At 41.5% G+C, this 14,852-nt stretch overlaps 1 protein-coding gene across 6 annotated transcripts in view; it reads left to right on the top strand.

Moving 5' to 3' along the window:
• pcloa (piccolo presynaptic cytomatrix protein a) overlaps positions 1-14,852 on the top strand; it is a 528,901-nt gene that overhangs the window by 332,088 nt on the left and 181,961 nt on the right. For all 6 annotated transcript variants that reach the window (XM_052034279.1, XM_052034276.1, XM_052034278.1 and 3 more), the window contains one exon: positions 13,821-13,914. In XM_052034279.1, coding sequence (XP_051890239.1) covers positions 13,821-13,914 — 94 coding nt within the window. The remainder of the gene's footprint in view (positions 1-13,820; positions 13,915-14,852) is intronic.

Below are 14,852 nucleotides of genomic sequence, written 5' to 3'. Positions count from 1 at the left end.
AGTGTTTGCTTTTCCCTTCTGCTTGTGATTTATGTTGTGCCAATTTTTGTACTAACAAGATCTGGATGTACTGACTTTAGAGCTGGGTTCTGTTGCACATTTATATTAGTATGTGGCATGACAGGCATTACTTATTTGGTCTACTTATCAGTCATTTGATTAATGACTGGTCAACACTTCAAAATAAGAATTCACCTCTAAAGTTAATCACTTCCTAAGTATAACAGAAACGTGATAGAGGCTTAAACATCCAGGAGAGAAAGAAATTGTTAATGTAATGCAATAGTGAAAAAGAACATGGTTACCCAAGTTTTATGCTGGTGCAATACAGTGCATTGGTCAGTTGGTATGAGTACAGTACTGGGTCCAAATCAGAGTCCTTATGAATTAATGTGTCAGTCCAGCTGCAACACAGCTTTAGGGCAGGTGTTAAGATCTGCATTTAAACAGAGGATTAAATTGTGCAATAAAGACCACAAAATTCAATGAAAATCCAGCAGGCAGCAACACAGGAAAAGTAACATTACTTCCTTCTGTGCAGCTGAATATTGCAGTCAGCTGGTCAGTACAGAACGTGGGTAACTAACAAAGGAAATAATTCAGACTTCTTGTACTTTCGAATGTATATACCTTTAAGTTATCTTGTGCATGTGCAGTACACGCCAGATGAAATCTGACAACTCCTTTTGGCCTTGAATCACCTCAGCACAGAAACTTGTGGAGATGAAGTCCTAGGTACATCTTTACCTTACAGGTTCTGCAAAGCTGTTGTCAAAAACTAATAACTGAGCTCTTTCACAATGATATAGTTTACTTTTTGTTTTGTCATGTCTCAGTTTTGTTGACTTGAAGGTTTGTAGAGGGCTAATCTTCGCATTGTCATCTAAATATGTTTACAGTACGCCCCCAGGTAACAAACGAGTTCCGTTTTTACAGGCACCTATAAGTCAATTTTGCAAGTAGGTCATAAAATACACAAAATTGACTCAATATGGCACCCACATCACAGTGGTGCAGTGAATGGCATAAAGAGTACATAAGACTGATAACAATTACTGAAAGTGGAGAGAGAAGAAATTAGTTCTGCCACTTGTAGGAACAAATGTGTATACATCAGACCTTTGAATTTAATATTATGGGAGCTTGGTCATAAATTGGGGTGTTGGTAAGTCAGGAGCTCGTCACCTGGGGACAGACTGTAAATACTGAAGCAAGCCACTGGGGTTTGTGAATCACCAGTGTTGTGATGTCTACATGTGCTTTATAGGCCAACAAAGAAAAAAACCCTTCACTAACCTTCCAGTCAGGTATTTATTTTGCATGAAGGTAGGAGGCAAGTCAAACTTTGAAATTAGAACAAGCTGCATTGATGCTTGAGGTGCAGTTATTTGCTATTGTTGCTTTAGAATAAGAAGTGTGCAACCATTGTACATTTGCTGCTGTACTTGAAAATGTCATCTCTGTCGTATGTCAAATGTCAGCTTTTGTATTCTGTGTAGCGGGGCCAAATTAAATAACTGGCTTAAACCCAGCCAGAGAAGAGATAATATTCCATTTCCTTGATCTGCCTATTTCTTAAATGTTCAACTAACCACATGTTGCTTTCAGATCATTCTGACATCAGTTTGTCAAGCCCCAAACCATAGGAGTTCATCACTTCTTTGAAAACGCAATTGAAAATTGATTCTCTCTGTGCTCTTCCCTAGTGGAACGATTTGGCTCCAATTAAACTCTTCCAATCAGGAGGGGAGGTGAATAGGATTGTAATTCTGCAGTCCCTCCACTAGCATTCAAATCAATATCAGCCAGTGATAATCCAGTGCCATGCATATTTAACACAGCCATTGCCATAGGTTTTCATTCTTCTTGTCCAGCAATAATTGGCAAAAATTTTTATTCTCGCATGTTTTGCTCCTTCTCCTAATTTCCGTGAAAATGTTGATGTGAATATAAATTCTCTGTCTTTTTTTTAATAAAGATAATCAAAAGAAGATTTGATGGAGGTCTGTAAAATCAGATGGTGAACAGAGGGTAGCACAAGTAACTGCAGTAACATTTCAATACAATATAGGATCTGGGCTACCCATTTATTTCAATGAACTATAATGTCATCAGAGAGAAAAATGATCTTATTCACTGCTAACAGATTGCAAAGTTTCATTTTTTAGAACAATTTATTGAACATGGTGGGACTGATGGCTGAAGTATACTTCAATGCCATACTAGACCTTTTTTTGGGAAATGAGCCTGGCAAGGTGATTACAGTTTCAGTGGGAGAGCATATTGGGAACAGTAATCATAATTCAGTAAGTTTTCTGATAGTTATGGATAAGGCTGAATCTTGGGGGAAGTTCTTAATTGGGGAAAGGCTAATTACAGCAATATTAGTAGGAGCTGGGAAGAGTAGATTGGGAGCAGCTGTTATCTGACATGTGGGAGTTGTTTAACGGCCAGTTGGTCAGAATTCAGGGCCAACATGTTCCTGTGAGGAAGACAGACAAGGACGGCAAGGTTCAGGAACCTTGAATGATAAGCGAGTTTGCAAATTTAGTCAAAAATAAAAAGGAAGCAAATGTAAAGTTTAGCAAGCTGAAATCAGGCAGGGCCATTGAGGAAAGAAGGAAGCAAGAGTGAACTTAAGTAGGGAATCAGGAGGCTAAAAGGGGCAATTTGCATCTGTATTTACTATGGACACAGTCACAAAGACTATAGAACTGAGGCAAAAGAGTTGTGAGGTCATGGACTATATCCAGATTATGGAAGAGGAGGTGCTGGCTGTCTTGAGGCAAATGAAAGTGGATAAATCCCCAAGGCCAGACAAGGTGTCCCCTCAGACATTGTGGGAGGCTAGTGCAGAAACTGCAGGGGCCCTGACAGATATTTAAAATATCCTTAGCCATGGGTGAGGTGTCAGAGGACTGGCGGATAGCTGATATTGTTCCGTTGTTCAAGAAAAGCACTAAAAATAAGTGGGGAAATTACAGGCGGTGAGCCTGACGTCAGTCGTGGGTAAATTATCGGAAGGTATTCTAAGGGGCAGGATATATAAGTATTTGGATAGTAAAGGGATAGTCAACATGGTTTTGTGCATGGTAGGTCATGTCTAACCAATCTTATAGAGTTAGTCAAGGAGGTTACCGAGAAGGTCGATGAGGGAAAGGCAGTGGACGTTGTCTGTATAGACTTTAGCAAGGCCTTTGACAAAGTCCTGCATGGGAAGCTGCTCCAGAAGGTTAAGTTGCTTGGCATTCAGGATGAGGTAGCCAATTGGATTCAACATTAGCTTAGCAGGAGAAGCCAGAAAGTGGTAGTAGGTGGTTGTCTTTCTGACTGGAGGCCTGCAACTACTGGTGTGCCGCAGGGATCAGTGTTTGGTCTGTTGTTGTTTATTGGTATTGGTTTATTATTGTCACTTGTACCAAGGTACAGTGAAAAACTTGTCTTGCATACCGATCGTACGGTCAATTCATTACACAGTGCAGTTACATTGGGTTAGTACAGAGTGCATTGATGTAGTGAAGGTAAAAACATCTTTATTAATGATTTAGATGATAATGTGGTAAATGATCAGCAAATTTGCAGATGACAGGATTGCTACCCATGCCACGTGCCAGTAAGGCAAGAAATAGGACGATAATGCAGTTTAACATGTGGCTAAGCAGATGGTGCAGGGAGGAGGGCTTCAGGTTTTTAGATCATTGGTGATTTTAACTTTCCACATATTGACTGGGACTCCCATACTCTAAAAGGACTGGATGGGATCGAGTTTCTCAAATGTGTTCAGGAAAGTTTCCTTAATCAATATGCAGAGGTCCCAACAAGAGTGAAGGTGATACTGGCCAATTTTGAGGGCATCGGAAGGAATCTGGCAGGCGTGGATTCGGATAGGTTGTTTTCTGGCAAAGAGACGCTTGGTAAGTGGGAGGCCAAGAGTGAAATATTGAGAGTACAGAATCTGTATGTTCCAGTTATGATTAAAAGTTAGGCTAACAGGTTTAGGGAACCTTGGTTATCGAGGGACATTGAAACATAGAACATAGAACAGTACAGTACAAAACAGGCCCTTCAGCCCACAATGTCGTCCCGACATAGCTACTCCCTCCTACCTACAGTATGCCCATATCCCTCAATGTTCCTCTTATTCATGTGCCCTTCCAAGCCCCTCTTAAAACCCCCCAATGAATTTACCTCCACCACCCTATCAGGCAGCGCATTCCAGGCATCCAACACTTTCTGAGTAAAAAAAATGTACCCCTCACCTCTGTTCTGAATCTTCCCCCCCTCTCACCTTAAATGTATGCCCTCTGGTATTGGATCTCTCAGTAATGGGAATGCTTGTCCACCCTATCTATGCCGGTCATAATTTTATACACTTCCAACAGATCACCCCTCAGCCTCTGCCGCTCCAGAGAAGAGAGCCCAAGTTTGTCCAGCCTCTCCTGGTAGCTCATACTATTGAGGCCCTGGTAAAGAAAAAGGAGGTGCATATCAGATATAGGCAGTTAGGGTGAAATGAGATGCTTTGAGGAGTTTAAGAAGTGCAAGAGAACACTTAAGAGAGAAATCAGGAGGGCAAAAAGAGGACAAGAGGGCAGACAAGGGGAAAGAAAATCCAAAGGGTTTCTATAGCTGTATTAAGAGCAGAAGGATAACAAGGGACAAAATTGGTTCTCTTGAAGATCAGCGTGGAGCCAAAAGAGATGGGGGAGATAGTAAATTGATTTTTTCCACCTCTGTTTACTCGGGAAACAGACACAAAGGAGTGTATAGAACTGAGGAAAAAGAGGAATGAGGTCATGGAAGAGGAGGTGCTTGCTGAGGTGAATTAGGGTGAATTAGGGTGGATAAATCCCCAGGGCCTGACGAAGTGTTCCCTTTGACTTTGTGGGAGGCTAGTGCAGAAATTGCAGGGAAGCTGGCAGAGATATTTAGAATGTTCTTAGCCATGGATGAGGTGCTGGAGAACTGCAGGATAGCTAATGTGGTTCCGTTGTTGAAGGAAGGCTCTAAGAATAAACCAGGAAATTATAGGCCAGTGAGCCTGACGTCAGTCTTGAGTAAATTATTGGAGAGTATTCTGAGGGACAGGATATATAAGTATTTGGATAGACAGAGCTGGATTAGGGTTAGTCAACATGGCTTTGTTCATGGCAGGTCATATCTAACCAATCTAATAGAGTTTATTGAGGAGGTTACCTGAAAGGTTGATGAAGGGACGGTGGTGGACATTGTCTACGTGGGTTTTGGCAAGGCCTTTGACAAAGTCCCACATGGCAGGTTGCTCCAGAAGGTTACATCGCTTGGCATTCAGGATGAAGTCATCAATTGGATTCAATGTTGGCTTCACAGGATAAGCTAGAGAGTGGTAGTAGATGGCTGTCACTATGATTGGAGGACTGTGACCACTGGTGTCCCGCAGGGATCGGTGCTGGGTCTGTTGTTGTTTATCATCTATATTAATGGTTTAGATGGTAATGTGTTAAACTGGATCAGGAAATTTGCTGATGACGCCAACGTTGAGGCGTAGTGGACGGCGAGGAAGGCTATCAAAGCTTTCAAAGTGATCTGGACCTGCTGGGAAAATGGGCTGAAAAATGGCAGATGGAATTTAATGTAGACATGTGTAAGGTGATGCACTTTGGGAGGACAAACCCGGGTAGGATTTACACAGTGAATGGTAGGGCTCTGAGGTGTGCAGTAGAACGGAGGGACCTGGGAATACAGATCCATAATTCCTTGAAATTGGCATCGCAGGTAGATTGGGTCATAAAGAGAGCTTTTGGCTCTTTGGCCTTCACAAATCAGAGCATTGAATACAAGAGTTGGGATATTATTTTGAAGTTGCTCAAGACATGGTGTGGCCGAACTTAGAGTATTGTGTGCAGTTCTGGTCACCTACCTGCAGGAAAGATATCAATAAGCTTGAAAGAGTGCAGAGAAAATTTACATGGATGCTGTCGGGACTTGAGGACCTGAGTTACAGGGATAGGTTGAATGGTTTGGACTTTATTCCCTGGAGCATAGGAGAATGAGAGAAGATCTTATGAAAGTATACAAAATTATGAGGGGTATAGATAGGGTGAATGCATGCCAGCTTTTTCCCCTCAGGTTTGGTGAGACTAGAACTAGAGGTTTAGAGTGAAAGGTGAAATATTTAAGGGGAATCTGAGGGGGAACTGCTTCACTTGGAGTGTGGTGCGAGTGTGGAACGAGCTGCCAGCAGAAGTGGTAGATGCGGGTTCAATTGTAACATTTAAGAGGAGTTTGGATAGGTACGTGAATGAGAGAGGTATGGAGGGCTCTGGTCCGGGTGCAGGTAGATGAGACTAGGTAGAAAACTAGGCTGGCATGGACTAGGTGGGCTGAAGGGCCTGTTTCTGTCCTGTAGTGCTCTATGACTCAGTGGCACCAAGATTGGGGCCGTAATGGACAGCGAGGAAGGCTATCAAAGCTTGCAGCGTGATCTTGACCAGCTAGAAACATGGGCTGGAAAGTGGTCAGAATGGACTAGATGGGCTGAAGAGCCTGTTTCTGTGCTGTATTACTCTATGACTCTAAATCTTTCCCCTCTCAGCTCAGATTGAGAAAAACGCTTGTGGATCAAGGTATCAAATCTAACACTGAGGATATAATAATGTAGTAACTAAAAAATAGAAGCAAGCCATCTGGCCCTTCAAGCTTGCTCTGCCATTCACAAGCTCACAAGAACATAGCTGGTCTTCTACCTTGTCATTATTTTCCTACACTGGGTGCTGTGTGTTGGGGGGTCTTCCTGTGACCATGCAAGTTCCCCAGTGCTCCAGTTTTCTCCCACATCCCAAAGATGGGTTAATTGGTTACCACTAGTTTCCTATAGTGTAGGTGAGAGCTCAGAGGATTTGGGTGAAGTTGGTGGGTTTGGAATTGTACCGCACAGAAAAGGGACCTTCAGCTCATTTTGTCCATGCTGACCGTGATAGTCATCTACACTAATACCATTTACTCATGTTAGACCCACATCCCTCTGCTCCTTTCCTCTCCATGTACCTGTCCAAATGTCTTTTAAGCATCGTAATTGTAATCGCCTCTCCCACTTCTTCTGGCATCTCATTCCATATACCCACTGCCCTCTGGGGGAAAAACTTTCCCCTCAAATCTCCTTTAAATTTTTCTTCCCTCTATCAATAAACCTGTGCCCTCTACTCATGCTCTATCCTGCGATAAAGATTCTCGCGTCTACCTTTTCTATATCCCTAATCATTTTTTAAACCTCTATAAGGTCACTCCTCTGCCTCGTACGTTCCAGTGGGAATAAACCCATCTTTATACAATTTCCTTATAACTACCATTCCAGGCAACATCCTGGTGAATCTCTTCCGATCTCTTTCTAATGCTACTACATCCTTTGGTGTTGTGACCAGTACTGTACGCACTACTCCAAATGCAATGCACACAAAATGTTGGAGGAACTCAGTGGGTCAGGCAGCATCTATGGAGGGAAATGAACAGTTGACATTTCAGGCTGAGTGTGTTGCTCCAGATTTCCAGCATCTGCAGTCTCTCTTGTGTACTCCAAATGCAGCCTGACTAGTGTTTTGCACAGCTGCAACATGACGTCCCAAATCTTGTACTCAGCGCCTCAGCCTGTGAAGGCAAGCATGCATAATGGCTTGTCTATTACCTTATCTGCCTTTGTTGCCATTTTCAGGGAGCTGTGAATTTGCACCCTAAGGTCACACTTGTCTGGATTAAATTCTATCTTCCACCACTCCACCCAACTTTCCAAGTTATCTATATCCCTCTGTATCCTTTCGCAACCTTCTTCGCTATCTACTACTCCACCAATGTTTTAGTCATCAGCAAACTTACCGATCGGTCCACCGATATTCTCGCTCCGGTCATTTATATATGACAAACAACAATGGTCCCAGCACTAATCCCTGCACTACACCACTGGTTACAGGGTACGTCAGAAAATCCATCTCATCCTCTACTCTCTGCTCCCTATCACCAGCCATTTTTGGATCCGGTTTGTCAATGCACCTTGAATCCCAGAAAAAAAAACTGCTTGGAGGAACTTGGTGGGTCAGGCAGCACCTGTGGATGCAAAGGGATAGTCGACATTTCAGGTCCTGAAAGTAAATTTAGATATTACACTGTCTTTTTATTTGTCATTAATCCAAAACATGAACAGCTAAGCGACCAGGATGGACCCCATGGCCTCAGTTATGGCCATCCCATTTATCCCCACTCTGTTTTCTACTCTTTGACTAATTTTCTGCCACACTAATCTGCTACCTCCATAACTTGGAAGTACCAGCTTGCTTATGGTCATCTAGCATGGGTAAATTTTTTTTGATTTGAAATTCAGTTGCACAAGTTTTTGTTAAGCAACTGGAAATTGATCTTTATCCAGAGTTAACAAGCATTCCCAGGTCATTTTCCATCACTCTAGATGTTTGACTGAGCTCTGCATGGTGTCAGTCATTCTTGTGCTCCTGCCACAATTTCTAGAGAATAAGATCATGTGGTCCTTGGGCTGCCTGTTGGTGGACACTCCTGGATGAACCTTGTCTTCCAAGCGCACTGCTGGACTAGGACCACAGTAGTGGCCCAACCGTATTAATTTCTTTCATCCTTGGGTTATTTCCCTTCTCCTGGAATTACCTATCCCTACCAACACCTCTTTATCAATAGCCTACACCTCTGACAAAATTATCTGACCTAATTGTCCATGTGCCGCCTCCAATTCTCCCACAAAATATTCCACTGCTCTGATTTCTGCCCCTCTCCTCTAAACAAATTCTGGTCCAATTTCCATCCACTTACTGCAGAAAAGCCCAACAGGGCATGTGACTGCTAATCATTTGTAAACCACCAGAAATGTGCAGTGTCCCATTAGTTGCACCAAAGCTCATTGCATGTGACTTGGAAGTGCCAGGACATTGCACTGGATAGCCAGCTCCTGACTCCATCAAATGCAAGCTTTTTAAACTTTATTTATACAGCACGGTAACAAGCCCTTCTGGCCCAACAAGCCCACACTGTCCAATTACACCCCGGTTAACCTGCTAACCCGTACATCTTTGGAATGTGGGAGGATACCAGAGCACCCAGAGGAAACCCACGCAGTCATGGGGAGAACGTACAAACTCCTTACAGACAGCGGCGGGAATTGAACCCAAATCACTGGCGCTGTAATAGCATTATGCTAACTGCTACGCTACTGCGCCGCCCTGTGTAGACATGTGTTGAGATGAGGCCATTGTTTCTTGGGCAGGGCACAAAAGGAAATGCAATTGTATATAAAATTTTACCTGTGTTTATTTATTTCTTATCGATGTGGTTAAATGCTAATAGCTAGCAAAGAAAGCTTGAATTTGCAAAAGGTTAAAAGTTTGAACATCACTGCAGTCCAAGAATGTGGATAATGATATTAATATTTGTTTCACTAAATTTTATTTTACAGATACATTTGAACAGAAGCATTTCTGATGAGTGAAAACATAATAAAGTTACGGAGAGATCTGCATTCTCAGTTTTACACAAAATGTTTAAGGGAGAATTGGGAAAAGTCTTGGTTAAAACTCATTGACAAAGAACTTCATTGCAGAGGTTTTCTAAGTTTGGCATATTAATCAAGTAGCTGCGAACGTAAACTTATTTCAAAATGAGCATCAATTCCTTATTGGACCTTTGAAATGAAATAGCTTCAGTTGTAATTTCATTCTATTGCACATACAAAGAGCAAAGCACTTTTGATTACATTCTCAGCCAGATCAGTGAAATGTGAGTCAATCTTTCAAATACATAGTTTCTGCCAGTGTAATAGAGAGATGGAAGAGATTAAACTCATACAATGATTACCCTGTCACTTTTCTTCCAATCATTATAGAATTATCATACAAAGCCTTTGTTTTCAGGAGAGCAGAGCAGGTGATGTGTCCACAGGTTCTACAGTTCACCCTGAGACAGAAACTCAATGATTCACATCAGCATGAACTGACTCACTTTCTAATTCCACAAGTACTTCTGCGAAAGTAACTTTTCGCTGATGATCAGTTGTGTTCTGCCCCACAAAATGCATGCTGTTGTGAAGCAATGTTTTATGGTTCTATATTTAAGATAGAGGAATATGTGGGAGGAAGGGGTTAAATAGTCTTAGGTGTGGTTTGAAGGTCGGCACAACATGGTGGGCCGAAGGGCCTGTATTGTGCTGTATTGTTCTATGGTTCTATGCTCTATTCAAGCCACAACATATCGAGAAAGTTACTTTGTTTCAGTTATTTACTTCTTTCAGAAGTAATACATAATAGTAGATAAGAATTTACTTGGATGTTTAGCTCTTTGCATCTGCAGGCTGTCTCCATGGTAAAATGTTTGCATAGACATAAGAGTCCTCTATGCAGAATTTAATAAGCTTAAAGTGAAACAGAAACCACTGGAAATCCTCTGACTTAGAACACCCTCTTAATCATTTTACTTCAACTAGTTCAAATGAGAAAGGGATTGCAGTCAAGAAAATAGATTGCATAGTGCCATGTTTTTCTTCGCTATGTAATTCCATTGCAATGAAAAATCAAATAATGGAAAATGTTGATCTTGCGACAAATTGCACAAAACTCATGACTTTCATTCTGGGCCCTGAGTACCATGCATGGACACATTGTGGACCCCGGATATACCTCATCCGACTTGGAGTGATTTCCACATTATTCATTCATGGTTCAAAGTCCTCAGCCACAGGTGGAAGTAGACCTGCATGTTGCTTGTGAGGGCTAATTTAGCATAACCTAGAATATCGATCTGCTCAGCCTCTAATCTGGTACTGGGAAGTTGAATCAGTTTAATGCCTTCAGAGAACGTACTTGTTCAACCTCCCTCAATCCCCCTTACCACACCCTGCTCCTTCTCCAAGCACACAACACTCACTCAATACACGAACACACTCACTAATTCACTGACTCACCCAGATCCCATCCTGTAACTCCTAACCTACCATTGAACCTGACCCAATACTCCTGATATTCTACTATCCCCATTTCTGGATATCTCTTCCCTGTGACACCCAGACCCAGTCTTGGTCAATAGGCCTATTGATTTCCTTTGCAAACTCTATAATAATGGAGTACTCAGAGGAAAGGCCTTTGTAAAACTTTAAGCCCTGTTTGGTAGTACAATCTCCCTCCAGCCTTGCACACAACTGAATTTTTCAGTAATGATGGCTCGAGAAACATATTTTTTGCCTGCCGTGAACCCAGTGTTTACACTCCATTTCAAGAAATGACCAATTCCGAGGTACACATATTCCATGTTAAAATTTAAGCAAAATTGCATTTGTGTAAAATCGAGATTTACCATTGAAAATAGGCAGAGAATCTTATGACTCAAGATTAATATGGCAACACAGGTGGTGAAGAAGGCATGCTTGCCTTTGTATATCAGGGCCAAGAATAGAAGAGTTGGGACGTTATGTTGCAACTTTACAAAACACTGGTTAGACCAAACTTGGAGTATTGTGTGAATTTCTAGTCACCAGACTGTAGGAAGGATGTGATTGCATTGGAGAGAGTGCAGAGGTTCACCAGAATGTTGCCTGGATTGGAGGACTTTAGTTATGGGGAAGGACTGGATAGAATGGGCTTGTTTTCCCTGGAGCGAAGGAGGCTGAGTGGTGACCTGACAGAAGTCTGCAAGATTAGGAAGCATGGATAGGGTAGGTAGTCAATCTTTTTCCTATGATGGAGGTATCAAAAACAAGAGGACATAGGTTTAAGGGGCTTTGATGGGTAAGATTAAATTACAGAGAGTGGTTGCTATCTGGAACTTGCTGACAGAGGTGGTGATGGAATCAGACGTAATTACTGTGTTTAAGAGACAACTAGAGAGACACTGGAATAGGCAAGGCATAGAAGGATACAGTCATAACGTGGCAAATGGGATTAGTGCAGATGGGCAAGTAGGTCATCATGAATGTGGTGGGCCGAAGGGCCTTCTTCTGTGCTGTATGACTGACTCTGATGTAGACTTCCTTTATAGACTCCAATTTGTCTTGTTCACCAGTAGGTTATTGGTACAGCTCTGAATTCTTGCTGAAGTTAAGGTTATCATTTGAGCTTTTTGTGTAAAGGGAAGGATGGACTTCTTTGCAAGAGGATTTGGAAACAGTAAAATGTTTTGTTGGATTTGTATAGGTCCCAAGTGAGAATATTGCATGCAGTTCTGCTCTCCCTACTGAACGAAGGATACATCTGCCTTGGAGTGGAAAAAAGTTCACCAAACTGATTTCTGGGATGTGGATAGAGTGGACGTGGAGAGGATGTAGGAGAGTCTGGGATCTGAGGGCGCAGCCTCAGAATAAATACAGCCTCCCTTTAAACTGAGATGAGAAGGAATTCCTTCAGCCAGAGGGTGGTGAATCTGTGGAATTTGTTGCCACAGAGGGCTGTGGAGGCCAAGTCATTGGATGTATTTAAGGAAAAGGTTGATATTACTTGATTGGTAAAGGGGTTAAGGGTTACGGAGAGAAGTGTTGGAATAAAAAAAATCAGCCATGATTGAATGGTGGAGCAGACTCAATGGGCCGAATGGCCTAATTCTGCTCCTATATCTTATGGTCTTAAGTGGGATTTGCCCTATGAGGAGAGGTTAGGAAGACTTTGTCTGTAATCATATTCAGAACAATGAGAGGATGTCAATAAACTGGAAGGGGTGCAAAAAAGATTTAAGTATGTTACCAGGACTAGAGGGTTTGATTTATAAGGAGAAGCTGGATAGACTAGGACTTTCTTCCCTGGAGCATAGGAGGCAGTGGGGTGACCTTTGTAAAATCATGAGGGGCATAGAAAGGCTTAATAACCACATTATTTTACCCGGGGTAGGAGAGTCCAAAACTAGAGGGGATAGGTTTAACATGAGAGGGGAAAGATTTAAGAGGGACCCTGGGACAAATATTTCCACACAGAAGGTGGTGGGTATGTGGAATAATCTGCCAGAGGAACTGGTAGAGGTGGGTTCAATAATGACATTTAAAAGACATTTGGACAGGTACATGGATAGGACTGGTATTGTGGATATGGGCCAAATGCAGGCAAATGGGACTAGTTAAGTCAGGCAACTTGATCGGCATGGATCAGTTGGGCCAGAGGGCCTATTTCCATGCTGTATAATCGTGACTCTAGGTGAAATAACTGAAACACACAAAATTCTGATGGGGCTTGACAGGGTAGATATAGGGATATTTGTCCTGACAAGTGTTCAGATCCAGGAGTCATGCATTACAATAAAGCCATTCAGCCATTAAGTACAGAAATGAGAAGAAATGTATTTGTCCAGAGAATAATGAATCTTTGGAATTCTCAACCCAAGAGGACTGTGGACGCTCAGTTGCTGACATGTTCAAGATATAATATTAAGGGAATCAATTGATATGGGGTTAATGCTGCGACATGGTGCTGAGGTAGGTCAGCTGTGACCTTACTGAATAGCAAATAGCCTAAACTGGTTCCTATTTCTTATGTTCTTAAATGTCCACCAAGTTTGTTTACGTGCAAGAGTTCACTACTAACACAACTTGTATATTCCCAATATAGGAAAACATCAAAAAGTATAATTGGAAAATTAAGTTTAAAATTGCATTAGTTATTGATTTATTGAAAGCAGTTTGTGGGTTAAAATGACAAACTTGCATGAAAGTAGCGTGTAAAGATTCTGAAACTATCCTCATACCTTCTTCAAAAAAACTGAGAGTGCAGATGCTTAATTTATTTCAATGGTTATCAATACAATATCTAATTTTTAAACATCGGATTTATTAACTAATGCATTGCGTTTTACAACAGTGTAGAGAACAAGCGCAGAACTAAGCACGTGCAGAAAAGCCTCAACCCAGAATGGAATCAAACTGTGATTTACAAAAACATCACAATGGAGCAGGTAATACTGCGATTTTAACAGCTCAGTACATTTGTCAAGAAGATAATGATTGAAAGAGAAGACATACCTTTGAAAATGTGAGATGCAGGTGAAAATAATTACAAATGGAATAGTGCATTTCTAAAATTGGCAGGATACGTTGTTGGGAGAATTCAAATAGCTATGGAGGTGTGCACTCAGTCATTCTCATGTTAATATTTTTGCCTATTATTGGTATATGAATTAACAAGGTGAAAGGAAATGATCAAGTTCAAAAAATTGCAATGGTAGACACATCAATGTCTTTTAACGGCATTTCTCATTGTGAATATTTTATGATAATGCTGTGCCATCAAATTCTATGCAGTCTTGTGAAATGGTACTTGATTTAAAAGGAAAAATGCAGAAAATAAATTTAAATTTAACACTCCCTATTATACATATTTACATTCATAAAAATTGTGGGAAACCAGGAAAGACAAAACAACCGAGCAGAAGGAATGAAATACAAAATTTATAAGGTTACAATATTGCAATATTTCATGTAATCGTTTAATAAAACATATGCAGATCAAAAAGAATCAAACACTTTATGCATTTTTTCTTTAAACTCTCGAACATTTTCAAATTTAAATTCAGGAATTAACTTCTACTTGCCCTTCAATTTCCAGGTTTCAAAGGAGACACCAGAGACGGCAGATGCTAGAATCTGCAGCAAAAAACAAACTGCTGGAGGAACTCGGAGGGTTGAGCAGTATCTCTGGGGGAGGAAAAGAACTGTCAGCATTTCATCAGGACTGAGTGGAGACGGAAGGTAGCCAGCATAAGGAGGCCACCTTCCCGCTCTACTCTGCCCTGATGCAGGGTCTCAACCCAAAACATCGACAATTCCTACCCTCCCCCTTGCAGATGCTGCTCAACCTGTTGAGTTCTTCCAGTTTTCCAAGTTTGAGCTAGAA

Source organism: Pristis pectinata, chromosome 19 (assembly GCF_009764475.1).
Source record: "Pristis pectinata isolate sPriPec2 chromosome 19, sPriPec2.1.pri, whole genome shotgun sequence".
In the NCBI taxonomy this organism is placed as follows: domain Eukaryota; kingdom Metazoa; phylum Chordata; class Chondrichthyes; order Rhinopristiformes; family Pristidae; genus Pristis; species Pristis pectinata.
This window is presented reverse-complemented; position numbering and strand designations above follow the sequence as displayed.